Source organism: Phyllostomus discolor, chromosome 8, assembly GCF_004126475.2.
Source record: "Phyllostomus discolor isolate MPI-MPIP mPhyDis1 chromosome 8, mPhyDis1.pri.v3, whole genome shotgun sequence".
NCBI lineage: Eukaryota > Metazoa > Chordata > Mammalia > Chiroptera > Phyllostomidae > Phyllostomus > Phyllostomus discolor.
The window spans coordinates 114,438,044-114,461,610 of NC_040910.2; the positions used below are offsets into that span (position 1 = coordinate 114,438,044).

At 66.7% G+C, this 23,567-nt stretch overlaps 3 protein-coding genes across 5 annotated transcripts; 1 reads left to right on the top strand and 2 right to left on the bottom strand.

The window, feature by feature from the left end:
• On the bottom strand, positions 1–8,057 carry OGFOD3 (2-oxoglutarate and iron dependent oxygenase domain containing 3). Its single transcript, XM_028520869.2, has 9 exons — positions 7,927–8,057; positions 5,633–5,850; positions 4,220–4,295; positions 3,874–3,916; positions 2,814–2,878; positions 2,415–2,471; positions 1,875–2,028; positions 1,587–1,710; positions 1–198 (listed from the first exon to the last, which is right to left on the bottom strand). The coding sequence occupies exons 1-9, from the start codon at positions 7,998–8,000 to the stop codon at positions 62–64; spliced, it is 948 nt and encodes a 315-aa protein (XP_028376670.1). The 5' UTR covers positions 8,001–8,057; the 3' UTR covers positions 1–61.
• Positions 8,058–8,137: 80 nt separating this feature from the next.
• Positions 8,138–18,507, top strand: HEXD (hexosaminidase D). Of its 3 annotated transcripts, XM_028520201.2 has the most exons (14): positions 8,138–8,486; positions 8,715–8,854; positions 9,385–9,525; positions 10,219–10,328; positions 11,855–11,942; positions 12,863–13,027; positions 13,814–14,000; positions 14,717–14,788; positions 15,169–15,364; positions 15,969–16,051; positions 16,881–16,959; positions 17,071–17,172; positions 17,389–17,478; positions 18,037–18,507. In XM_028520201.2, the coding sequence occupies exons 2-14, from the start codon at positions 8,840–8,842 to the stop codon at positions 18,230–18,232; spliced, it is 1,524 nt and encodes a 507-aa protein (XP_028376002.1). In that variant the 5' UTR covers positions 8,138–8,486; positions 8,715–8,839; the 3' UTR covers positions 18,233–18,507. The 3 variants fall into 3 exon arrangements, with proteins under 3 accessions (XP_028376002.1, XP_035890180.1, XP_035890181.1); XM_036034287.1 differs by lacking the exon at positions 8,715–8,854 and having other exon boundaries at positions 8,160–8,486; positions 18,037–18,246; XM_036034288.1 differs by lacking the exons at positions 8,138–8,486; positions 14,717–14,788 and having other exon boundaries at positions 8,827–8,854; positions 18,037–18,246.
• On the bottom strand, positions 18,484–23,567 carry LOC114502930 (cytochrome b-245 chaperone 1). Its single transcript, XM_028520202.2, has 7 exons — positions 23,489–23,567; positions 22,622–22,747; positions 21,808–21,849; positions 21,231–21,304; positions 20,582–20,678; positions 19,862–20,006; positions 18,484–19,542 (listed from the first exon to the last, which is right to left on the bottom strand). The coding sequence occupies exons 2-7, from the start codon at positions 22,704–22,706 to the stop codon at positions 19,422–19,424; spliced, it is 564 nt and encodes a 187-aa protein (XP_028376003.1). The 5' UTR covers positions 22,707–22,747; positions 23,489–23,567; the 3' UTR covers positions 18,484–19,421.

Consider the following 23,567-nt stretch of genomic DNA (forward strand, 5'->3'; position numbering starts at 1 on the left):
GGATGGGAGGGCTGCCGCGGGGGAGGGGCCACTGCCGGGGGGGCGGGGCCGCAGCCTCCGGCTACGTGAAGGCGGGGTCCGCGATGCCCTGGTCCGGGTTGCAGGTGAAGGCGATGGTGATGGCGTAGCGGGTGCCCCAGCGCACCTTCTCCACGCGGTGCAGGTTCTCGGACCCCGAGGTGAAGAAGGACACCCGGCCTGGGCGGGGAGGGAAGCAGAGAGGAGGACCCACGTGGTGCGTGGCCTGCGGAACCGCGTTCCTGGGGACCCGACAGCCCCCACCAGGTGACGGGGAGCGGCAGGCAGGCCCTCCAGGCAGGAGGCGGGCACCCCAGGGCCTGTCGGGGCCCAGGAGCTTGTTGTGTGTGTGTGTGTGGGGGGCTCCTTGTCAAGGAGGGTCCCCGACAAGGCCAGGGTTCTCTCCAGGCCGGCCTCTCAGGACCAGGCGGAAGTACGGGCAGCCGGGGTGCGGCCCCTCTGCGCGGCGACCCAGGCAGCTCGGGGACCTGCCCGCCGAGGCTCAGGGCACACAGACCCGGAGCGCGCACGCAGCCGCGCCGGCGCTCAGAAAGAGGTGTTTCCCGCTCTCCGGCGGGCAGTCACCAGACGGACCGCCCCCCACGTCCCCGAAGTGGGCTCCGCCAGGCATCTCAGCTCTGAACCCCCCATGTCCTCCTCCTCTTTGGCACCAAGGGCCCTGGACGCCCCCCGAAAGCACACAGGTGACACCCCAGCCTCAGCACAGGAAGCTTCTCTGGCTCTCGGTCCCTTAAATTCTCGGAACCTGCGAGACGTCAACCTGAAGCCAAGACGCCCTGGTGAGGGCGCCCTGGCCGGCGTGGCTCAGCGGGCTGGGCGTCGTCCCACAAGCTGGAAGGTTGCGGGTTTGGTCCCCCGGACAGGATGCGCATGAGAGGCAACCACTGATGTTTCTCTCCCTTTCGCTCTCTCCCTCCCTTCCCCCTCTCTCTAAAAAACCAGTGAGCGTGTCCTCAGGCAACAACAGGAAGGAAGTACTCCAGGGGCACTGACCCAGCAGTGCACCCGGCACAGTCCAGGGGAGGGCGGCCCCTGGCCCCGGGCCTGGGAGACACGAGGGTCTGTCCACCAGGAGCCCCACTGCACGGTCTCAGAGGACTGTGACCTACAGTGGGGCTTTCATTGTACTCGAGGTTCTACTCAGGTATCCACTGGGCTTACAACACCCCTCAGAGAGCCGCCGGGACACCATGCACGCCCCACCGCAGGGCTGGCTTCCCTCCCTCCCCGGGGCCGCGCTGTGGCCCCACGGGGCTGGCACAGCAGGGGTGCTGACCGCCAGCCGGGGAGGCAGGTCCTGGGGCTAAGTCCTTGACCGACACCCTCAGGCCGGAGCATTGCCTCATCTCGAGCCACTGGGTCCCGCTGGGGGGGGGGTCAGGGCAGGGGCACCCCAGGCAGGGGCAGGCTCTGGGACCCCACTCTGTGGGGACAGCGGCGCTGCAGGACGCGCCTGCCTCTGCCTCTGGGGTCTCGGGCCAGCAGGCGCTGGGTCCCTGCAGCCTCCGCCCGGCGACGCCCGCCCCAGGGCCACCTGCGCGTCCTACCTGCTCTGGGCTCCACCGTCCGGTTGGCCCCCTCCTCCATGAACACGAAGCGCCCCCCGCCGAAGTCCTCCAGGTAGTCGGACAGGTACAGCAGCGAGGTGTAGTCGAAGGAGCCGTAGGTCGCCTGGGGGCAGGGCGGGGCCGTCAGGCCTGGAGCCCAGGGCCCCGCGTCCGCTCCTCACCTGTGGGTGCTGCGCACGGGGCCCCCCGGGCCCTGTCCGCCTCAGCGGCACCCCGGCCAGCCCCCCCCACGTGGCCCCCCCGCTCCCCCCTCCCCGAGCGGCCCACCTTGTCCACGTGCGCGTGCCAGTACTCGTCGTGCGCCGTGCGGGCCGCCGTGCTGTTGATGCGGGAGAAGAAGGTGGGCTTCGTCAGGTGCAGCGCGGACGCACTGACGCCGAACGCCCGGGCGACGGCCAGCTGCACCTTCTGCCGCACGTCCCTGCGGGGCACACGCGTGTCACCGGGAGTCACGCAGCCTCGGCGGGGACAGCGCCCCGTGGGCCCCCTGTGTCCACACTCTGCGACCTGCCTCGCACTGGCCGCTGCGGTCTGGCCTGGACGCTGACGGACCCCGACGGGGCCCCTGGTGGGTGTGGCCATGGGCTGGACCCATGGAGAGGGGGCTGCCCCTCGCCTCTGACTAACCGGCCCGCAAGGATCTCGGCTCCAGGCTGCTGCCGGCCGAGCCCGTCCAGCCGGGCGGGGTCCTGCCTGTGAGAGGGCGGGGGTGGGGGGGTGGGAGTGGGAGCTGTGTCCCCTCCCCCACTCCAGGCGCCGGGAGCCCCAGCCCTCCCCACCCTCACGGGCCTCCCGGCCCCTCCTCACCGGTATAACTGGAAGTCCTCTTCTGAGAAGATGTTTTCTATTTTATCCCCAAAATATCTGTGAAAAAGTGTTAACGAATAAACATTTCATTAGTTTTTCCTTCAAATTCAGTCTTCCCTGCAGGAGACGGGCAGGCCCCTGGGACCCAGCTGGCCCTGCAGCCTGGGACGGCTCTGCTTCCGCAGAGACCCCCGCGTGATGAAGGTGGGGGGGTCAGGACTGCCCAGCAGACTGGGGGTGCCGGCGCCCACGGCCGGGAAGGCCTGGGTGCCCCAGGGCAGGAACCCCAGAGCACCTGCCTCGGCCTGCACCTCCACCTGCAGCGGGTCCCAGCTCCCCTCGAGGCCCCCGGGGAGCACGAGGCCGTCCCTGCAGCCCTGCCTGTACAGGAGGCCTCACCTGTACAGGTTCACGAAGTGCTTGCCGGCAGACAGCGCGCCCGAGTGCAGGTCCAAGATGGACGCCTGCAAAAGACGTTTGCAGAGCCGGGCTGAGGGCTGCACGGTGGCCACAGCTGCCGGCCGTGCCCCAGCACCGCCCGGGGCAGGGAGACAGGGCAGAGCGCAGCTCCAGTGGGCTGGGCCCCGGGTGGGCGGCAGGGACCGCCGTGTCCCTCTGGAAACCGTCTGTGGTGCCCATCAGCACGGCAGACACAGCCGTCGGGCGCCCCCCCATTTCCTAGCACCCCTCCCTCTTCGGCTCCTCTTCCAGAGCTTCCGGTCAGCGCACCCTGCCCTCACTGCGCTCTGCCTCCTCGTGCCCAGCACAGTCGCCCTGCACGTGGACCCCAGGACCCGCGGGCCGCTGCCCCTTCTCCCGAGTGCTGGGAGCCCCCGCAGTCTGGGTGCCTAGACCTGCCGTTCACCTGCGGGCCGCACGTCTGTGTGGACAGGCTCTTCCATCCCCTTGTGCCCGCAGGTGCCCAGGAGCGGAGTCGTTGGGCCCTGACTCTCGAATGAACCCCAGAGAGCTCTCGGCCCCCTGCCGCCCAGGCCTTTCCCCACCTCCCGGAGGGCTGCGGCGGCCAGCCCGGGGCCCTGGATGTGATCTGGGCTTCAGAAGTGCCGACTGGGCTTCAAGGCCTCAGACCACTCGCTACAAGACAACTTCCCGAGGGAACGCGGAGCAGGGAGTCCACACGGACAGGTTGTCCGTAAACACTCTCCCCGAACCAGCCTGCCCGCCCCTGCCGCCCGCCCGCTGTCGGCCCCGCCTGGGCCCCCGCCCCGAGAGCCCCCCCCCCCCACGCAGGTGTGACCTGAGGCTGGCGGCTGCGAGGCGCCCCGAGGGCAGGACTCTCTCAGGCCCCTCTGAGAAGCCGCGGGCGGCGCCCCGGGACCCAGCACCTGTCCTGTGGGTGGGGGGGGCGCCCGAGGGCCCCGAGTGTCCTGGCCCCCGCCCTCCCCTCGGGAGTCAAAGGCGTGAGGAGGAAGCGAGGCGGGAATCGCACACAACTCACCCCTCCACCGGACCCTCCGAGGGCGAGCCCCTTCTCCGCGATGCTGTGGGGGGGGGCGGTTCTAAGTCAGAATGATTGACAGTCTCGTGGGCGACAAGCCCTGGCAAACACCGCCCCCGCCCCCCCCCCCCGCCCCACCAGGAAGGCGACGCTGACAGCCTGTCTGGTGTCTACGAGGCCACAGGACTCAACTGCCAACACGCCACCGTCTTGCCCACAACACAGGACGCAGCGCGAAGCTCTGAGAGCCTCCAGATCCTCCTTTCAGTAGTAACTCTCCGCTCCCCCCGCCCCCCAGCCCCACGGTCCGGCTCGTTCGGGACAGGAGCCCGGAACCACGTTGTACCTGCGGATCCGCAGGGCCTCGTCCCTGGTGATGACGGTGTCGCTGACGCCCCGGCCACACCTGGTCGGGGAGCAGCCTGCGGAGAGAGGGGCCAGGGTGAGAGGCCGGCCGGGCACAGCGAGTCCTGAACACGGGGCTGTGGGTGACCCTCCGGGGGGTGGGGGGGCGACAGGAGTTTGTGGGAGGGGACCTTCCTGGCACAGGATTCGGGGTGGGGACCAGACTTGGCAGATAGAATACGGGACACCCGGGTAGATGCGGATTGCAGACGGGCGAGACGATTTGGGAGCGGGAGCGCATGGCCGAGGACGGCGGGGCGGGGGCTTGAACGCACACTCCAGCCGCTGTCTCTCGCTGTGGTGAGGCATTCCTGACACACACTTACTGCCTGAGCCGTGTTCAGGGGCAGCTCGGTGGCACTGAACGCCGTCACCCCGCTGTGCGGCCGTCACCCCATCCACTCCAGGACTCAGTCATCCTCCCAAACGGACACCCCACACCCAGTAAGCACAGCTTCCCCAGCCCCTGCCACGCCCACTGCTTCTAAACTTCTCTTCAGTTCTAACCGCCGATAACGTTTTCTTGCACGTCAGGACGTCACGGGTAACAGCCACCTGAGGTGGGGCCCCTTCCCCGAGCCCTCGGGACGACACCCTGTCCCCACCCTGCCCTCTGCATTCAGTCCAGCCAAGTCCTCTCCCGCGCATCTCAGCGGCACCCCTTGGTGGAAAAGCTTGGCGAGCTTCTTGGTTCAAGTTCAAAGAAAGCATTGCTCTGAAGAAAAGTAAATGGAATTCTGCCTGTAAAACCCGGTCACTCGGGCTAGGTTTCTGAAATTGAGACGGCACCCAGGGAGCAGGGAGCATGCTGGAAAGTACAGGGGGCCACCCAAGGGTGCAGGTCTCCAGTGGCCTAGGCTGGGCCCGGGCGCTGCCCAGGGTGCTGAGCCCCACGTACCCTGGGCTTCTCGGGCACAAGGCTCCGCCTCATCGGGACCACCAGCCACCCTCTCAGGGACAGAGCGCCAGGGCGGGGCACGCACCCTCGAGGGAGCAGGGCCGCCGGCAGTGACGTTCCTCACTGCAGTATTTTCTGTGATGACCACGCTCTAAGACGCTCTCCACAGCCAGTGCCTTTTCTGGTCCATCCCTCCCTTTCCAACTCTACTACACCCTTCCAGGCAAAGGGTCCCCCCTCCATCCGACGGTGCCCACAGTGAGGGACGCCTCAGCGAAACACCTGCACGTCCAGGCCCAGGTGTGGGCCAACAAACCTGGGGTCAGGGAAAGGTCGTCTGCCATGCCCCCCCCCCTTTGAACCTGAGCCCCACTGCAGCAAAAGACACACATTTTAGGGGCACCACATTACACGTTGACTTGCTGCCCTCTCCTGGGCAACCACGGCACTGCGCACCTTCGAACCTCCGGTGGCTGTTGTAGTCCTCGGAGCAGGGCACCTCCATGAATCGGCCAGACAGAACCTCGCCCCGGTGAGCCAGGACCTCGGTGCCGACCTCATCGCCCCCCAGACTGCCCCAGAGCAGGAGCGCGGCAAGCGTGGCACAGGTCCCCAGGACGGCGGCTCTTAGCCACTTGCTCCACACCTCCCGCGGCGCACGGGCACTCTTCACGCTGAGAACGGAAAACAGCCAGTTACCCACGTGCACCTGTGTGGGCCGAAAGGGCGGGCCACGTCCACAGCCGGTTGCAGCCTTGGCCTGTCCTTGCACCCAACGTGGTCAGAGCTACTGTCAATCAGTCCAGGGGCACCTGCCAGGCGGGGAGGACATGGTGGGAAGCATGCCCCTCCACGGACCACGCAGGGCTCACGTGCCCCTCACAGGCAACAGGGAGAGCTGCCAGTGGGTGACCTGTTTCAGGAGTCCTACCAGAGTCTGCAGCGTGGTTCACGTGGCCTGCACCTGGACAGGACCGCCCCATCTCACATGTGTGCCCCGGTGAGCACACACATGCAGACACACAACCTGAACTAAGTCAGGTGTGACTCAAACCCACTTAACTAGACTGGAAGTCGGATGAAAGAGAAAACAAGCACAACAGAGATGACCTGCAAGCAAGACACTAACTTTTTTTTTTAAAGATTTTATTTTTTTTAGAGAGAAAAGAAGGGAGGGAGAGAGAGAGAGAGGGGAACATCAATGTGTGGTTGCTTCTCAAGCGCCCCCTCCTGGGGACCTGGCCCACAACCCAGGCTTGTTCCCTGACTGGGAACTGAACCGGAGACCCTTTGCTTTGCAGGCCGGCACTTGATCCACTGACCCACACCAGCCAGGGCCAGACAGTTTTTGTACAGCCCCAGGGTCCCTGGGGGGCTCTCACTGACCCAGTGGAAGTGGTGTGGGTGTCCGTGTGTGTTTCTGCAGTACATATCCGCACACACACATGTGTGCATGCACATGTGTTTGCACATATGTGTAACTGAGCAGCTGTGTGCTCTGCTGTCTGGGAAAGATCTGGCGGCCGTGGAGCTTGATGAATGGGCAGAGAGTGAGAACAAAGACCAGGGCACCCCTCCGTGGCGGTGCCGGCGCCTGGTTTCTTCCGGTGCAGAACTAATTCCTGGACAGCAGGGCACCTGCCTCCTGTCTTTGTCTCTCACAGCTCACCTCGCTAAACCGCTGATCCCAGAGAAACAAACCCCGAGCTGGGCACAGCGCGGTCAGGCCACCCCGGGTGAGCACTCGGTCATTTTAAACTGCAGTTGCAGCTGCCTGGCGGGGGGGTCTACCCAGCCCACAGAGACCAGCCACCCGGTTTCCACTGACCAGGCTGGGCTGGACCCCTGACTCCAGCGAGCCCATCATTTCTCTGCCCCAAGAATTCAGATCAGGTGGGGAGAGTGCTGGCCCTCCTCAGCCGCAGGCGGCTGAAACCCCGACTTGCAGGTGCAGAGCTGTGGGCCACACATTCCCAGGACAGCCTGGCTGCTGGGCCGGAAAGGGACAGCGTGGAGCAGGAGGGGCACAGGGAGACGGGAGTGAAGCAGCAGCCCCTCTGGCCAGATTTCCACACGACGCTCCACTCGGAGTCGCCTCAAAATAAGCACCCGTGTTCAGGGCGAGCTTCCGAAACAAGGAAGGCTGCTTTTTCAGGCCTCGGAGCGAGGTCTGTGGCCCATAGGGCAGGCAGCACAAGAGGGTCGCTCGCTTGTCCCAGGGTGATTAAAACGGGTCCTGGCTCCGAGAGCTTTGGTCAGAATCCGCCGGAAGGCAAGGTGATCAGATGGATGGTCACACTCATTCCTCCGGCCGCCCACCTGGGAGCCCTCCCGTGCACAGCCCTCGGGAAAGCACACGGGGACCAGACGGTGGGGCCCGGGGTCCTCACGGCCAGTGGCTCCCGGGCATGGAGTCCTCTGGACACACGGGGTAGGGAAATCAGCGAAGATTTGGGGCGCAGAACCCCTCTTCCACCCCGCGACCCGCAGTCTCAGCCAGAGGCTCTGAGTCGGGGCAGGCTACCGGGCTAGAGGGCACCGGCGCGGACGGGATTCTGCAGGCCCCACGCACAGACTCCGCGCCCCACGGGCCACGCCCCCATCGCTGGGAAGACCACGCCCACCGCACGACCACGCCCCCACCTGGACGGACTCCTGGACGGACGCCCGCACGGCACCGGAGCGTTCAGGCCACGCCCACGTCCCGGCCCTCGGCCCCGGAACCCGCGTCCTCCCGCGCAGCCCCTCACCTGCTCGGGCGCCTGCGCTCGGCCGCCCCGCTGCCCTCGGGCGCCTTAGGCGCGCCTCTCCGCTGAGGCGCCATCGGGCCGGCTCGCCGCAGAGCCGGGCGGAACACGGGAGCGCCCGAGCCGAGCCAAGTTTCGCGAGAGGCAGCGCGAGGCTGGCGCGGCCGGAGTCGCGGAACGACTCGCTCGGCCGTCGACTCCGGGGAGCGCGGCCAGACCCGAGCAGTCGCAGGTCGAGCGCGGCGCACCTGGGCGCGCACCCCGCCCGCGGTTCTCCGCTCCCCCACCCCACTCGGAAGGGGCCGAGCTCCGAGCCCAAGTCTGAAGCGCGTCCTCGCCCCGCCGCCTGTCCTCCCGGCGCCTTCGCGCGCCACCTCCCCAGGGTCCGGGCCACACCCGAGAGCATCTCTGTGCCCAGTGGCGTGTCCGAAGGCCCTCGGCTCCCCGTGCAGCTTCCGTGCGCTGAGAAAGGGGGGAGAGTCAAGTAGCCCTATCAAGACACCTATGATTCTGAATGAGCCAAGTTCACGGTGAGGGTCGTCCATGAAGATTATGTCTCAAAGGTGAGCAATTTACTGATGGGGGGGTAGAAAACCTTTTGGGATCTATTGGACTAAGAGTCCTGCCCCCCTCATCTGAAACTGGGGACAGGAGTGCCATTGCAGGCCCCTCAGGGCCTGTGGTCACCTGCCGGGGAGCCGCGGACCCAGCGACAAGTGCATACCTACCTGTAGTCTGATAAAGAATAGCGAGAGGTGACCCAGGTCTCGGAAATAATCTCGCTTCTGTAGACCTTGCAGGAGGGAATCAAGGCAAGGGAACTGGCTCTCCTAACCAGATGGCGCTGACCTCTGCGCCCTTGCGGACTGGCAGGGGCGTCCGGTGCCGAGGACCCTGACGGTTGCTGAGGACTCTGATGTGCCTGTCGCAGGTGAGAGGTCCGCTCTCGCACCCCAGTGTCTCTGGAGAAACCGGGTTCCTGTCTGAATGTGAGGCGCACGCACGACCAGTGCAGACTGGAGCTTGGAAATGTCACTTTTACATTCGTTCCCTGAAAAACCAGATTTCGTTTCTAAGATTTTAAAACAATTCAGCTTTAAAAGCATTGCGGATTTTCACAATGCTTTTTTTATAAAAATGCATCCACCCCCCCCATCCCCCCACCCCCCACTGGTAATTTAGGTAGTTGCCTCAAGAATTCGGTCATTGAGCCCTGGCTGGTGCGGCTCAGTGGACTGAGTGATGGCCTGTGAACCAAGGGGTCACCGGTTCGATTCCCAGTTGGGGCACACGCCTGGGTTGCAGGCCAAGGTCCCCAGTAGGGGGCGTCCAAGAGGCAACCACACATGGATGTTTCTCTCCCTTCCTTTGTCCCTCCCTTCCCCTCTCCCTGAAGAAAAACAGAACTGAAACAGGAGTCAGAAGCCTCTGCCCACTAATAAGTCTGATTTTCTCTACCAGGGAGAAGTGCCCCGGACAAGAGATTTTTGTTGTGTATCTTCACAAAAAAATATCGAGATGTCAGGCTCCTCGCTGTTTAAGATGCGGTTTGTTCACCTGGACCTTAAAGGAGCCCCACCTAAGGTCTCATACTTCTCGGAGGTAGGAGGAGCTCCCTTTTGCCTGGAGGGATCCCTTTGGGTTCAGTCTTCCAGGCTGTGAACAGAGTCTTGTAGAAATGTGTGCTTGGCCCCCAGCCGTGACACCCGACTGGAGGGGGCCCAGCCCTGTGTATGGCAGACAAGACGTGGCCCTCAAATCCTTGAGGACAGGAATTCACGTCTTTTGAAATAAAGACGGAGTAACGGGGGCAGTCAGGGGAGGAAGCCTGTGAAGTGGCCAGCACCTCTGTTCCCTCTGGTTCCTGCCTGGTTCCCCCACCCCAGAGCCCTGGAGCACCCCCAACCCCGCTCTGGCGCTCGAAGAGGCTCCTCTGTGCTGCGTCTGGGCCGGACGAGCTGCGCTCTCAGACCCTGCAGCTTCTGACCCTGCAGCCGGTGGGCCCTGCCCGCCCTGCCCTCCCGCCCCAGCTCAGCCGCCCCGTCAGCTGCTGTTCAGCTGCTGTTCAGAGGCGGCTGCTCTAGGGTGTATGGTCCCCCCGCCGAGGTGCCAGGTGAAGATGTGGCTGCGTTAGCGAGTTTGGTTTGATGTGACTCAGAGTACACACTCCCGGCAGGAGATCACAGGGAGGCTGTGCGTGTCCACAGCGGTCCGTGTGCGTGAGGTGGAGGGGCCCCATGCTGCACGTGTGTCCTTCACACGGCCGCTCCTTCTCGCCCCCCCCCCGGCCGCCAGGTGTTCCCTCTGTTCCGCGCCCTGGGCGCCGACGGCCTCCTCATCGAGTACGAGGACACGTTTCCCTACGAGGGCCGCCTGCGGCTGCTGCGGGCCCCGCACGCGTACAGGTACCTGCCCCGGGAGGGTGGCCGCGTGCAGAGAGAATGGTGTGGGGTGGCCACCTGGGGACGCGGGTGGGGCAGGCGAGGACTTCGCCTGGTGGGACAACCTGTTTGTCTTTTTACACGCGTGTCTCGAATTATAAAAATAGAACGTGTTCCCAGCCGAGGGGAAAGCTGTGTTCTCACCGTCGGCAGGCGGGTAGTGCCGAGGGAACCGTTGGCAGGTGCCACGTGGGGGGAGGAGGGCTCCCCCTTGAGGCCGCCGTGGGTCTTCCCGGGAAAGCGGAGACTCGAGGGAGAGACTCAGAATCCGAGACACGGGGTACGGGGGTCCTGGGCGCGTCCCGCCGGCTCGAGATGCCAGCGCCTGTGTAACCCAGGAGCAAGCAGCCCCAAGAAGGGTGGGCAGAGGACAATACACAGATGACAGTGATAGAAGAATTTAAAACAGCCACGAAACGCCACTTTGGCTACCAGATTGGTGAACCCTTTAAAGAAACCACGACGCTCTGGTGGTCACGGGGGTGAGAAGCAGCAGACGACCTGCTGGCGGGCGGCAAAGAGCCAGGCCTTCCGGGGTGTGGGTGCTGTGTGTAGGGCTCCCCCGTGTGTGGGTGCTGTGTGTCAGGGCTCCCCCGTGTGTGGGGGCCGGCCCTGTGGGCGGGCGCTCTGGACGGGGCGGCCAGAGCGTTACCCCGTGGCGAGATCGCCCCGGCTTTTCCTTTGCTGTGTGCCCCCCCCGCTCTTCCTGCTGCGGACTGGCTCTGTTCGTTTGTGTTTTCAAGTGAACGAGGTATATTTGGCGTCAAGGGGGAACTCACTTCATATAGTCAGTACGTTTTTAACCTAAGAGGTGGTTTCGGCACGTAGAGAAACTGGAAATCGCATTCTTTTGAGGCAGATTCGTAGGTGACAACTCTGGTGGGAGGACTGACAGCTGAGGTCACACCTGCAGCCTCCCGAGGCCTCCCCCACGGCGGGGGTGGGGTGGGGCTGGGGTAGGGGTGGCTCCCCAGCGGAAGGGACCTTTCGTCTCCTCTCTTGAGGAGGTCACCTGCTTTCTCGCTCAAGCCTGGACGGTGAGCACTTCAGGCTGGGCCCGCCTGGCTTCGGTGCCCACTCCCCGTGGGGCAGAAGCAGCCCCAGGTGGCCGGGGAAGGACGGACGGGGTGTGGCTGTGTTCCAGCAAAACCACTGGGGGGTGCTGACACATGTTCCTGAATCATTGTGAATGCCGGCACTGTCCTTGGGCTGCTGCTGCCGGTCAGCCTGCTTCCCCTGCTCTCGGGCGTGATTCCTGTGGCCGCTCCTGGCGGAAGGACGTCAGCGCCCTGTCGTCTGGGTGGGGACAGCTGGTGAAAAGCTGTCACTTCCACAGATTCCAGGGCAGGGGCGTCTCCGACCCGGTCGCAGTCCCTGTCGAGCTTTTCGGAGCTAGGACTGTGCTGGTTTGCCCCGGCCCCTGGCCCGGGGGTGTGGGGAAGCGTGGCCAGGAGCTGGTGTGACCCCCTCGGGTGGCTTGGTGTCCGCAGCCCCTCGGAGGTCAAGGAGATCCTGCAGCTGGCCGCACAGAACGGGCTGGAGGTCATCCCCTTGGTGCAGACGTTCGGGCACATGGAGGTGAGCGGGAGGAGCGGGGGGCCCGGGGCCCGGGTGCGGGGGTCGGGCGCCGGGGCAGGGGGCAGCTCAGCGCTGCAGGGACAGGCTCTCGGGAGCCCCGGCGCACAGCTGGAGAGCGCGGAGCACTGAGTGGGCCAGACCCCCTCTGCCCCGGGCGGAGGGGGAGCCGGGGCCGGGCTGTCTGCTCCCTGACTGCGCCCCTCAACGCGTGACTGAGCAGCAGCGAGAAGAGGGGGCACGCTCCCTGTTTTCTCTGTGCTGATCCCTCGCTCCGTGCGGGGAGCTCGCACCCAGGCTCCCCTGGGGCCGTCAGCCTGCGTCTGTGGGAAGGGATGAGACACAGGTGGGCTCCGTGCTGCCCTGGAAGGGACGCGCCTGTGAGAGCTGCGGACCGACAGAGCCTCCCCGTGTCCCCGCGGTGTGGAGCCTGGCGCCGGAGTGCTCCCCCGGGGCCAGCCCCCACCAGCCCGGGTCCCGCTCCTGGCTTTGCTCTCAGGGGTCTCGTCCCTTTCCGCCGCCGGGACCCCAGAAAGGTTGTTCTGGAGAAACGGTTCTGCCTGGCTCTTGTTCGGGGGACGGTGCGCCGGCCTCTTCGTGCACCTGGGGCAGGAAGCCCGCCCGGCCCGTGGTTCTGCTTGTGAAGGGGCCCGCCTGCTCCGTCCCCACTCAGCCCGTTCAGAGAGGCCGGGCTGGGGTGCAGCCACCGGGCAGCCCCTGCCGTGCCGCCCGCCACCACGCCCGGCCTCTGCGGGGCTGGGGGTGCCGACCGAGACTTGGCCTGTCGGGACGCCGAGACGGGGGCCTGGCTGAGGGTCCCCCCCCCCCCCCCCCCCCCCGCACCCGGCCATCCCTTGCTGCGGGGGCTCTGGCGGGAGCCTCCCCCCCAGGTCCCCGAGCACCCTCCTGCCCTCTCCCCGCAGTTTGTGCTGAAGCACGCGGCCCTGGCGCACCTGCGGGAGGTGGCGCTCTTCCCCAACACCCTGAACCCGCACGAGGCCGAGTCCCTGGCGCTGGTCGCGGCCATGCTCGGCCAGGTCATGGAGCTGCACGCGGGGGCCCGGTGGCTCCACATCGGCTGTGACGAGGTGGGTGCCTGCGTCGCGTCTCACGCCGGCCACGTCCACGCTGGCAGCGCCGTGTCCTCACGTCGCCTTTTCCACCTCGTGGCTGCTTCTCTGAGGCAGAAACGTGGCCCGAGTGCCACGGGGCAGAGGCGGGCCGGCGGAGGGGGCGTCCAGCAGAGGCCGTTGGTGTCGCTGACGGGACCTCCCCCAGGCAGACCTGGGACGCGTGGGTCCCGGCACCTGGGGTCTGGCGAGGGCGGGCTGGGCCCGGAACGGTGGTGCTGCCTGTGCCCCCCCCCACCCCCCAGCACCAGTGGGATTCGTGCCCCGGGGGCTGGCACGGGAGCAAGTTTGAGCTGGTTGTGTTTTCCCACCGAAGAAACATCCGCAGGGCCCTCCCTCCCCCTGAAGGGAACCCCACGCCCCTCAAGCAGCCAGTCCCGCCCCCGCCCGGCCACCCCCTCGTGTTTGTGGGTTTGCTGGCTCTGGGCAGCTCCAAACTGGAGTTCCACAGCGTGTGGCCCTTCGTGCCCGGCGCCGTCCTGAGCGGGATGTGCCCAGGCTGCGTCCCTGCGGGCGGCCGAGGGACGCTCCGGGGTGTGGGGGGCCATCGGGGTTCTTTCCCTCCGGAGCTGCTGAGAAGGGGACTCTCGCGTGGGACTCCGGGTCTCGGTGGGGAAGGCAGGGCCCCGCTCTGCCGCCGGCTGCTCACGTGCCGCTGCCCCTGGGGCTCTGTGGCCATGGCCTGCGCCCCCGGTCGCTCCGGAGCGTGCCCCAAGGCGGCCGCGTCCCGTCTCCCCCGCCCAGGTCTGTCACCTCGGGGAGGGTGAGGCGTCCAGACAGTGGCTGCAGCAGCAGGCGCAGAACTCCACGGCCGTGCTGTGTCTGGCCCACATCCGGGCCGTGGCCAGCCTCGTGCGGGCCCGGCACCCCGCCACGACGCCCCTGGTGTGGGACGACATGCTGCGGGACATGCCCGAGGACCAGCTGTCAGGTCAGCCCGCCCGCCCGCGTGCGTCCGTGGGGAGGCGCCCTGGTGCCGGGGGAGGGGGCGGAGCTGCTGCTGAGCCCCGTCTGCGGAGTGGGGGAGCCAGGGAAAGGGCCGCGGGCAGTCGTCCCCGTAGAACCGCTGCTTAAACTCCCTCACACGAGCACGCCCCTCCCCCAAAAGGTGGAGAGAACCTTGCAGGGGGTTGGCGGGTGGATCTGAATGCGGGGTGGCAGTGAGGCCTCGGGGGGCCCTGGCCGAGGCTCCAGGGAGGGAAGCAGCAGACTCTCTCTCCCGCCCCTGGGCTCGCCCTGCCTGGGTCTGTGGGATGAGACAGGAGGTCGGGGTGGTCACCCCGGCTCCACCAGAGCTGGGGTCCGGTGCCCCAGTGTCCCCTCCCCCACAGACCGGTACCCACGTGTGGCCACTCGGGTTTCATTGGCATTCGTTACAATTCAGTCCACTCAGCGGCGTGTCCCCGGGCACCAGGGCCGCTGGCCAGAGCGGTCTACCCGTGCGGGGAGCTCTGGACCCTGGCCGGGCCGGGCTGGAACTCCGGGCGTCTGGCCGCTGCCATGGCTGGCGGCTTCCTGGTTGTGAGAGCAGCACAGTGTGGGGTCGGCCCGGGAGAAGAGGGCGGGGGCTCCTTCCTACGGGAGGACGTGGGCGGAGGGCCATCTCGGCCGACTGGGTGCTCACTCTTGTCCTCTCCCCGCCCCCAGCGTCGGGGCTGCCGCAGCTGGTGGAGCCGGTGCTCTGGGACTACGGGGCCGACCTGGATGTCCGTGGCAAGGGTCAGTGCCGCGCTGATGGAGGGGACCCTGTCACCCTGATGGCCCAGCAGGGGGTGCAGGGCCTCTGTCTCCCTGCCCGTCGGGACCTGTGGTTCACCGCCCAGGGGCCCCAGCCCCGGAGCGGCCCTCGGCGCGTGTCCTGTGGCCAGGCCCTCCCGAGATGGCCTGTCCTAGTGGGCGTGTGAGTGGGGGGGGCAAGGTGATCTGGGGCCCCCTGTGAGCGGCGGGGGCCCGCCCCCCATGAGATGGGCACCCCCCAGGCCTGGCCGGCATGGGCTCCCGTGGTTCCCGTCTGCACGGCGTGGGGTCGGGCCTCCCGGCTCAGGCCTGGTGGCCGCAGCCGCCTGGGGGCCCGGCCACACCGTCGCTGTGTCCCTCAGTGCTGCTCGTGGAGAAGTACCGGAAGTGCGGTTTCCCCCGGCTCTGGGCCGCCAGCGCCTTCAAGGGGGCCACGGGGCCGCACCAGACCCTGCCCCCCATCGAGCACCACGTCCGGAACAACGTGCAGTGGCTGCAGGTGGCGGCCTGCGGGCCGGCGGACGCGCTGCGGGGCATCGTCCTGACCGGCTGGCAGAGGTGAGGCCGCCCAGGCCCTGTGCCCGGGGGGGGCGGCTCCCTCGGCCGGGTCCCGTCGCCCTCTTTGCCGCCCGCAGCCCGGGCCTGCGACCTTTCTCATCTCCAGGAGGGAGGGGGGGTGCTCTGGGGACAGTGTGGAGGCGCCCCCACGCTCTGCCCGGGGCCCGCTGCTCTGGGCGTCGGGGCCCCCATGGGCCCTCTGGTCCACCTGCATGAGGCCACCGCACGCAGCCCCTGCACAGTGGGAACCGGGTCAGATGGTGGCTCTTCAGGAGTTCCTGCCACTTGGAGATCTGACCTAGGAACTGACCCCTGTCCTGGCCAAGTCCTGGCTGCAGTCCTACCCTAGGGTCTGGGAGAGGGGAGGCCAGGTGGCCCCAGCACCGAGGGCAGGTGGAGGCAGGGCCTTCGAGGGGAGCTCATTCTGCCCTTGATCGCAGAACCATTGGGGTGGTGACCACAAAGCAGTGGGCTGCTGGGCAGGGCCGTGTGGGCGGGGCCGGCACACCAGGTGCGGAGGCTGGGGGGCCGCCCTGTGGGGCAGGGGCAGGGGCAGGGGCTGGGGCCGAGGGGCAGCCGCTGAGCGCCTCTCCCGTGGACCCAGGTACGACCACTTCTCTGTGCTCTGCGAGCTGCTGCCGGTGGGGATCCCGTCCCTGGCCGCCTGCCTGCAGTCGCTGCTCCACGGTACGGCGCCCCGCTCTCCCTGGAGGCCCGCGGGGGGAGGGCAGGAGGAGCAGAGGCCCGGGTCCTCTGGGTGGCCTGCGTTTCCTCCGCAGTTCGGGGTGAGGGGCAGCACACCCGCTGAAGCTGCCACCCCAGCCCAGGCTTTCAGGCCTAAACCCCAGACAGGCTGGGGGGGTTAGGGACCGTGTCCCCAGACACAGTGCGCCCTGGAGAGGAGTCCATCCCCCCCAGACTCGGAAACAGGTGCCGCCTTTGCTGGCCACCTCCAGGGCCCTGGGGGGTCCTGGGGACGGGGCCAGGGCAGTGCCCGGAGCAGCCTGTCGGCAGCAAGGGCCGCTCACAGAGCGGGGTGCGTGTGCACCGTGACACCTCGGAGGGGGTTGGCACAAGGACGTGTGTTGGCACAGAAACACGTCTGGGGACACGGCGGGGGCGGGGCCGGCAGCAAACAGCTGTCCAGAGTAGGCGGGTGCCGTCACCCACACTGACTGGGAGGTCTGTGCACACAGCAGCCCCAGCCTCACTGGTTTGTTTCCGTGGCCCCTGGAGTCCAGGACCCCAGTGGGGGGAGGCTAGGAGGGCCGATGGCATCCCTGTGTATCCGCCCAGCGGTCTCTGGGCTGTGGCCCTGCTGGCGATGGGGGTCTTAGTTCCCTAACTTTCAACAAACATTTTCACGTGTTTCATAAGCAGCAGCGGGTCTCCTTGGGGTTGGCACATGCCTGGCTGGCCTGGCCAGCAGCCTGCCTGGCCCGCTGCCACCCACAGCCAAGGGGTCCAGGCCTCGCCGGCCCCTGCGGAGGCTCCCTAAGGTCTCCGTTGGTTTCAGGGGGCTTTGCCGAGGAAGCTAGAGCCAAAGTGGAGAATCTCCTCGGGATCCCGAGCCTGGAAATGACCGGCTTTGCGAGGTGACCTCCAGCCCCCAGCCCTGCACCCCCCCTCCCCCGTCCCGGTCGGCCCCCGGCTTTGTCCCCCTGCATGCTTGTCGGCCTGTCTCAGAGCCTGGGTTCTCTGTGCAGCGAGGGGGCCGGCTCCTTCCCGGGCAGCGACATCCTGGCCCTCGTCACGCAGGTTGGCCTCCATCTGAGCGGCTCTGTGGAGGAGATGCTGCAGAGGGACAGGTGAGGGAGGGCCCAGGGGAGGGAGCCGCCCCCGAGCACCCCCCACCCCTCCAGCGAGGGCCTGCCCCTCCAGCACGGGAACTTTCCAGGGAGAAAGTGACTTAGCAGTCTCTGCCCGACTCTGAAAGTGTTTCAGAGGTGTCACTTAAGACCGCCCGAGGCTGCCTGCCCCCTTCCCTGGGGCCCACCTGTGTGTGTGTGGGGGTTTGCCCGCAGGTACGTGACGGGCTGGTTCAGCCCCTACCATCGCAGGCGGAAGCTCATCCACCCGGCCATGGTCCAGCACATCCAGCCGCAGGTGCTCAGGTAACCCGCCCCTTGCACGGCCCCCGCCCCGGGGGCGCGTGTCCTGTGCCACACGGTGGCAGCTGTGGCCGTCGCCCGTGACAGGCTTTCTGGGCACCACAGGTGCCTCAGCCTCGCTGCATGGGCTGTGCCCCTGAGTGTTAGGGAGCCCAGGGTGCTCCTAGCCTAAAAAGGGGGTGACCAGGATGACCCGGGCAGGGCCCAGACTGCCTAGGGCCCATCCTGGGCCCAGCACACCATGAGCCCGAGTAGTCCCGGCACCGGGGTGGGGGGCAGAGTCCTGCCAGCCAGCCCTCTGGACACTGTCCCGGCTGGTCCAGGCCAGTGCAGATGCCCCCGCCGGGTGTGGGCCGCTGGGCACCGTCGACTGGTGCGGGTGCTGACACAGCCCCGCCAGCCGGTCAGGAGTCCGGTCTCGGGCTCAGACGTTAAAACATGACGGTCAGCCTTCGGCCCCCCACCTGGCCGACATTCCCCTGCTCGGGGGGGTAAACCGAGGGCGGGACTGGGCCGCTGCTCGGGGTCCTCACCGGGGCTCCCTGCCGTCTGGGCCCGCAGCCTCCTGGCCAGGTGGAGCGCCCTCGTGCGGGAGCTGGAGGCCGCCCTGCACCGAGTCTTCCCCCAGGACGCCGTGGACGAGTGGCTGGAGGAGAACGTGCAGCCCAGCCTGGGGCGGCTGCAGGCGCTGCTGCAGGACCTCGGCGAGGCTGCCGGGCCCCAGGCCCCCCCGGCCAGCCCCGGCCCTGACCCCTGAGGGGTCTCGCTGCAGTGGCCACGGCTGTCCCTGGAGACAGGGAAGCAGCGCACACAGAAGGAAGCGCAGACCTGGTTTACTGACCGGCAGGAATGTTGATTCCTGCGAAATAAAGCGGAAAGTAGGTGCTGCAGGCCGTGCTGCTGGAGTGTGACCGACCCCACTGGGCCCGGGCTGAGCCAGGCCTCCTGCTGGCCCCCACGGAGGGCGGGGTGCCTCAGCCTTGGCAGGAACGTACCAGAAGCCAGCCGGTCACAGCATTTTACTTTATTTTAGAAAAAAAAAAACCATCTCAGATTTAAGTTTGAAAACCTAGCTTCCATAGGTCTGAATGACCGTGTTCCCAAACCAAGGGGGGCTGGCTGGGCCCCGCTGAGAAGGGAGAGGGTGGCTGCAAACCGCCGTCCTTCCTGATGGCCTGGTCGCCTGGGCCCAGCTGGGGTGACCCCGGGGTGTTGCAGGCTGTGCCCAGGTGGCTATGCCCTGAGTCACCCTCGGGGCCCCATCATGTGGGTGCGGCCCATTTCCTGCCATGCAGGAACAGGCCCCAGGCCCCGAGGGAAGCTGGGAGTCCGACTTCCAGGGGGGAGATCCTGGCTTTAAGCGCTGAGCAAAGCTGGAAGAAATGCCCTCTTCTTTTGAGCAGCCTTGTCAGGGCTGAGGGGTCCCTGCCCATGATGGCCCAGTGCATCCTGGTGGGTTCTGAGATGAGCCATCTTGCAGGAAAGGTCTCTGCTGGGGAGGCCAGGTGGGCCCCTGCAGCCCGTGGGTGGGACCTCACTTCTGACCACTGAGGACATCGGCCCAGGAGAGGGACGTGGTGTGGGGGCTGGACGATACTGCTGGGATTCCTGGGGACTGCGTGCCAGCCTCCATGTCCACAGCCTGAGCCAGCTGCGCCCTAGGGAACCTTCCCCTTTCAGAGGCCAGACCCCTACGGGGCTGGTGGGCTGCAGGGTGGGTCTGTCCAGTCACGGCCCACGCTGCCCAGCAGGGCCCGTGCTCTCCCTGGGCACCTTGGAGCTGCAGAGATGGTCCAGCTGTGGCTCTGCCCAGAGCTGTGGGAGTGGCCAGGGATCCCACACGGGGGCAGCCAAGGACACAGCGGGGTGACGAGGAGGAGGACCGGCCAGTGGCCTGTCAGGCCTGCTGGGGCGCCATCAGGACCAAGCCCAGGGGTTCGGGGGGGTCAGCTCTGGCCCCTGGGCCCGTCGGCCTCACTGTCGCTGCTCTGAGACAGCTCCCCGGGGCTCTCGAGGCGGTGCAGCTCCAGGAAGGCCGTGATGAGCTTGGCGATGGCTTCCACGTCGCTGGGCCAGGCGGGCGCGGGGAGGAAGAACCAGTTACAAGGGTAGAGCATGTGCAGCCAGAAAGACCACACCGGTCTCACCCAGCAACTCTACCCCCCCCCCCCCAGCGCTGCCCAGCAGGCCCTTCTGATCTGGCCCTCACCCCCCCCGACCCCAGCCCTGTACAGCTGGGGTCCCCATCCCCTGCCTGTCCCCACGGGGGCCCCCGACAGGCCTCCCCCATGGTCCCTCTCTGCCTGTGCCCTGCCAGTCTGTTGCGAGGGCCCCCCGATGGGGGAGGGGTTCCAGCGGGCAGCCCTGGGGCTGGTCTGGGGCTCACCTGCGGTGGCCCATGACGGCGCTCTGGGTGAGGGGGTGCGAGAAGCCGGTGGCCGAGCGCAGCACCACCACGAAACCCCGCCCGAAGCCCCGCACCTTCTCCTCCTCCACGTTCACGTCCTGGACGTCGTGCAACAGGACCACCACTGCGGGGGGCACAGGGCGGGCGGGTCAGGGGCGGGGCCCCCCACCCCATGCGCTGGGCACCGTCACAGGGCCGCTCTGCAGAGGACCCCATCACGTTTGCCATCGAGCAGAGAGCACTGGTCCCTGTGTCACAGGCTGGACCTGGATGTCACAGGTCAGTGACCACGGTGCACGGTCATGCAGCTGCTGGGCAGTGGCCAGTCTGGGTGAGGAGGAACGTCCAGTGGACCCATCATGGCCTCGAAAGGCCTGCCGTCCTCTCGAGACCCCCCTGCCGCGGCGGAGCAGCTGAGCACTGTGCTGCCCGCCCCACCGCTGCTGCTCCCCCGTTGCTGAAAATGCCGTCCTGGTCCCCGGTGGCCGGTCAACCACCCAGGGAGGCCTGGCAACATGCTTCGGGCCAGGGCCTGTCTAGGGGCGTCCCCACGTCCACCCGAGAGGTGGGACACAACCCTGAGTACCGAGCAGCCAGCCGGGACCCGGCCTGTTCCCAGGCCCCGGGCCCATCCCAGCTGCCGCCCAGCCCTCAGCCCGGCCAGGAGTAGCCTGCGCCCTGGCACCCCCGGCGCCTCACCTTGGTCGTGTCCCACCCGGAAGAGTGTGAGCAGCTTCCTGTACAGGCTGAATGTCTTCAGCACGACCTTCCCGGTGCCCTTGTCGAAGACTGCCTCCTGGAAAACCGGCCACGAGGTGGTCACGGGCTGCTGACCTCGGTGCACAGGCTGGCCGGACGCAGACCTCCAGGGAGGGGCCCGGGCTTCCCAACTTTCCTGCCCTCACCACAGACCTCTTCCTTGTCCCCCAGTCAGCCTCCGCAGCTCGACCCCCAGGAGCTGCTCCGCCTGAGCCAAACGCTGCAGCCTGACCCCTGGGCTCCTGGCAGGCCAGTGGCCCGGGGGCAGGGCCTGTTTCCTCTTTGCAAGCAAAAGTACAGGCCAAGGTCATCCAGTGAGGAGGGGGCAGTGGGGGTCAAAGGTCAGAAAGCAGCCCAGGGCCAGGCAGCTCAGAGGACCAGGAAGGGAAACGGAGGGGCGGTCACCAAGCCCCCAGAGGTGCGTACTGGCCCCCCGCTTCACTCCGTGCCACACAACTCTTGGGAGGAAAGAGTTTGGGTAAAAACCGTCGTGAAGAGCCTCTAGGAGAAAAGCGGCTTCGGAGGATTCCTTGGCCCAGGAGCAGTGCCGGACAGGCCACACCCAGATGCCCAGCCCTGGCGGCCTCACCTCCCAGTCCTCCAGGTTCTGTACGGCCACGAACAGGCAGCCCGTGACGTAGAAGAGCTTCCAGCCCAGGCTGTCTGCGGACAAACACAGGACGCGCCGGGTGAGGGCGGCGGCAGAGGGCCACGGCTGCAGGAGCGGCACCTGGGGGCCCTGCCTGCCATCGCTCTGCCCTCGCTGTGCCCTGGGTGTCACTCAAGGCAGGTGGTCGGGTCCCTGTGGTTCCCAGCATGGTTAGTGGTGGGGGCGGGGGGGGGGGGGGGAGAAAGCTTACAGGGTGCTGCTTAAAGTACCTTCCTGAAGAATATTTTCTTTTAGCCAGTCAAACTCAGTATTGGGGGACGATTATTTTTGGCACACGAAAATGCCCGAGATAGAGGTGAGGTGCAGAATGCAAGGGACGTGGGTATGAGGGAGAGAGCACACAGCACCCAGGGGTGGGGCCGCCGTGAACCAGGAGGAGCCAGAGGGACCTGCGCTCCCAAAGGCCAGGCCTTGGTGGATTAGAGATGCTGGGCTCCTCCATTTCCCCACGTTCCGAGGAGCCGAGGAAGCCGCTGGGAGCAGGCGCCGCACTCACCTCCACTGTAGTAGGCAGCAGCCAGGCCGATGGACAAGATCCCTGCGGAGAGAAAGCGGGCGCCTCGGTGTTGGATCACGGCCAGCCGTGCGCCCACCTCCTTCCCACTGCCAGCGATGGCTGCGCGCAGGGGAGGGAAGACCCCCAGGCTCAGGCGCAGGGGAACTTCGTTCAGGAGCACGGTCCGTACACCGGACACGTCCACCCACACGCAGATCCAGAGCTGACCGGGAACCACACGGAGGAGCCCTGTGTGGGTTTTACCCCAGCGGTAGGTTCACGGTGTGGAATGAAGACAAGACTGCGTAAGGAATCACACACAATGCCGGAGGAGACACAGGGAGGAGGCCACGCGCAGGGTCACGAAAGAGGGGCCAGAGACAGCTGTGGAGGGCACAGCGGCACCTCCTCACACCTGCGATGCAGTCACAGGTGCAGCTGCCCAGCGGGTGCAGGGTCGGAAGTCAGGGCAGCCTCCACCACTTAAGAGCAAAAAAAGGAACGCACCATCGCCCCTCACGTGCGCCCAAGACGTAAATCAGACCTGCGGCCAGGTGTGCGGAAGCAAGTGAAGGGAAACGCAGGGCGCTCAGCAGAGCACGCAGCGTTAACTAGCCGATGCGCAGCAGTGAAGGCCAGACAGACACACATCATGTGTAACAGCATGATAAAGGATAAAACCCGGGAGAATACAAAGCAATACAATAGTTCTACATCTTCAAGAAGTAAATCAAAGGAAGGAAAACTTAAGTTTCACTCCCACCCTTTTTCAAAGTTAGGTTTTTCAGGTGGGGGTCAACATGGAAACCCTTACCGACCAGCAGGGACCAGGACCGGATGCCTGGAGACCTCTTCAGATGGAGGCAGGAGCTGCTGCGCCTCTCCACCTGCATGTACATCCCGGGGTCGTGCGGGTACCTCGCTCAACAGGAGACCCGGGCTGGGAAGGGCAGACAGACACACGGACAACTGAAGCCCAGCGGCCACTGCCCAGGCAGGTGCCAGGTCTCCAGGGCAGGGGGCTCGGCTGGCCCGCCGGCAAGGCCTGCACGGGCTGGGGAACCGGTCGGCCTCCGATGACCGCCGTCTCTCTGGTTCTGCATGCCCCAGGGGCCCGTTTCCTCTGGAAAGATGGCCCTTCTCTGTTCAATTATACTGACTGCACCGGGCCCCTTGCCCTGCTCGGACTCACAAACCATCAACCGGCACTTGATCCTCACCTGCCCCATCTAACCTGGAAACTTTAGCCCCCAGCCGCCTTCAAGCTCCCGGGACCCCGCCGGGACCCAGCAGGACGCCCTCACTTCCCCGTGCGGGTCCCCGCCAAAAAAACGGAACCGCCAGTCTCGTGGTCTGAGTCCGCCCTGGCGCGGACGGAAGAAGCCAGCCGTGCAGCCTCCTTGGCTGCGGGAGGGAGAAGTGCCCCTGCAGACCGAGCCCGCCGGGTCGAGTCAGATCCCTGACACTGCGGGTGCCGTTCGCCCGCGAACGCTGCATCAGCGCTCGTCACTGCCCTCCCCTCCCCGCGCAGCGAGGTCGCTGGCCTGGGCGAGGGGAGCCGCCGGCGGCCTGACTTCTGCAGCCCTCGGCCGCCTCCCGAGCCCGCGCCCTGGAGAGTGGAGCCCGCAAGCCCCGCCGCCCGCCCGCACCACCTCCACGGCGGCCACGGCCCCGCGCCTACCGAGAACGCCGACTGGTGGGCGGGGGCGCAGAGCGGGACCTGAGGCCGCGGCTCGGGTGGCTGACTTCCGGGGCTGGGG

Bases quoted from the DNA above. Each gene is read 5' to 3' on its own strand.
- OGFOD3 (XM_028520869.2), bottom strand. From the start codon at position 8,000: ATGGCGCCTCAGCGGAGAGGCGCGCCTAAGGCGCCCGAGGGCAGCGGG. The intron at 4,296-5,632 runs GTGCGCAGTGCC...CTCTCTCCGCAG, and splicing joins CAGCCACCGGAGGTTCGAAG to GCTGCTCCCCGACCAGGTGT. The intron at 199-1,586 runs GTAGGACGCGCA...CTCCCCGCCCAG, and splicing joins GACGGTGGAGCCCAGAGCAG to GCCGGGTGTCCTTCTTCACC.
- HEXD (XM_028520201.2), top strand. The intron at 10,329-11,854 runs GTACCTGCCCCG...TGGTGTCCGCAG, and splicing joins CGGGCCCCGCACGCGTACAG to CCCCTCGGAGGTCAAGGAGA. The intron at 17,173-17,388 runs GTGAGGGAGGGC...GTTTGCCCGCAG, and splicing joins GAGATGCTGCAGAGGGACAG to GTACGTGACGGGCTGGTTCA.
- LOC114502930 (XM_028520202.2), bottom strand. From the start codon at position 22,706: ATGTACATGCAGGTGGAGAGGCGCAGCAGCTCCTGCCTCCATCTGAAG. The intron at 21,305-21,807 runs GTGAGTGCGGCG...GTTTGTCCGCAG, and splicing joins TGCTGCCTACTACAGTGGAG to ACAGCCTGGGCTGGAAGCTC. The intron at 19,543-19,861 runs GTGAGCCCCAGA...CGCCTGGCCCAG, and splicing joins GCCGTCATGGGCCACCGCAG to CGACGTGGAAGCCATCGCCA.